Source organism: Perkinsus marinus, assembly GCF_000006405.1.
Source record: "Perkinsus marinus ATCC 50983 genomic scaffold scf_1104296977588, whole genome shotgun sequence".
Classification (NCBI taxonomy): domain Eukaryota; phylum Perkinsozoa; order Perkinsida; family Perkinsidae; genus Perkinsus; species Perkinsus marinus.
Genome location: NW_003200124.1, coordinates 1 through 1,190, shown reverse-complemented (window position 1 = coordinate 1,190; position 1,190 = coordinate 1). Strand labels below are relative to the sequence as shown.

General features: G+C 51.8%; 1 protein-coding gene across 1 annotated transcript; it reads right to left on the bottom strand.

Moving 5' to 3' along the window:
• Positions 1 to 120: 120 nt before the first annotated feature.
• Positions 121 to 1,080, bottom strand: Pmar_PMAR003886 (hypothetical protein; the record flags this gene model as incomplete). The annotated part of the gene is made up of 7 exons (XM_002764395.1): positions 121 to 244; positions 321 to 433; positions 483 to 594; positions 635 to 702; positions 749 to 820; positions 876 to 943; positions 993 to 1,080. The coding sequence occupies 7 exons, from the start codon at positions 1,078 to 1,080 to the stop codon at positions 121 to 123; spliced, it is 645 nt and encodes a 214-aa protein (XP_002764441.1).
• Between the last annotated feature and the right edge of the window lie 110 nt (positions 1,081 to 1,190).

The window sequence follows — 1,190 nt, the reverse complement described above, 5'->3', positions numbered from 1 at the left end:
TGACTCCGAGGTCCAAAGGCTTCTTCCACACGACATGGAGTCCGACAACACAAACTCTATATCTTCGTAGATGCTCTGTAAAGACGCTTGGGGAATTTTCGTGTGACGGCGATGTCCAACTCACTGTTCCTTGAAAATCTTGATGAAAATAGCTGCTGGAGTTCTCTTCCTGGTCCCGTCATCACTCATCATGCCGCCGTTATTCTCGATCTTCGTTACTGCTTCGTAAAGAGCACTCGCGAATCTAGAAGACACGCGGAACTCAGTTTTCACGATTCCAGAATCTTCACTGCACGATACTAACAAGCCTAGGATCTCACCCGAGTCCTTTCCTGTGGATCATTCGCTCGACCATAAGCTGATCGTGTATTTTCAGCCCGACACATATCCTATTCATCACTTCCATCTCGGCCAGGAGTCGCTTGAAGCGAGCCTGATGAACACAGCTCTTCGCCATCAGCAAGTTCGCCTTCAGCAGCTACTGATTCCTCCGCTGTGTTGATCACTTGCTTCATCGGACTAGAATCGTCGTTTCCATTTGTTTCCGGGGACGGCACGACTTTGTAGATGAACGCCACGTCTTCCTCGGTGAACCTAGCAGATCGCTGATAATGCAGTTGCCTCCTGTGCCGACCTGTCATCTTCCTTGATCAGTCGAGTTACTACTCCACCCAAGCGCCCGCCACAATCCTTCTCAATCCTCTGAAAACACACCCACTGATAACGCCGGGAAGTCACGACAGATTACCTTGGTTGCCTCATAGAGCTCCACAGCGACTGCTATACCTTTCCTCACCACCAAGCGCTCAAGGAAGTGGACCTAGAGAATGCGAGTGGGAGGGATGTGTATTAGGGCCCTCTCGATGCTGACTCACGTGTATCAGCGACATGTTGACGCCCAAGCCGGCCGCGAGTTCGAGTACGACGATACGTTCAGGTGCATCTGAAGCGTTAGAAGCTACCGATGCCGAACCAATGCCTTCCGTGCTTACCCTCCGGAAGGATCATGAATCCAGCCATGTTCCCCTCAGGTGGAGGTATTGCCGACGGGAGAGCTTCACCGCGCTCCTCATAGTCCATATCTCCAACGAACCTGGAAGAAAATCGACCTTCCATCCCCTCCTCCTCGATTGCATACCTCCCAGGAGTTCCCCTCCGCACATGTCCCCAAGTGGCATCCTGGTACTGTT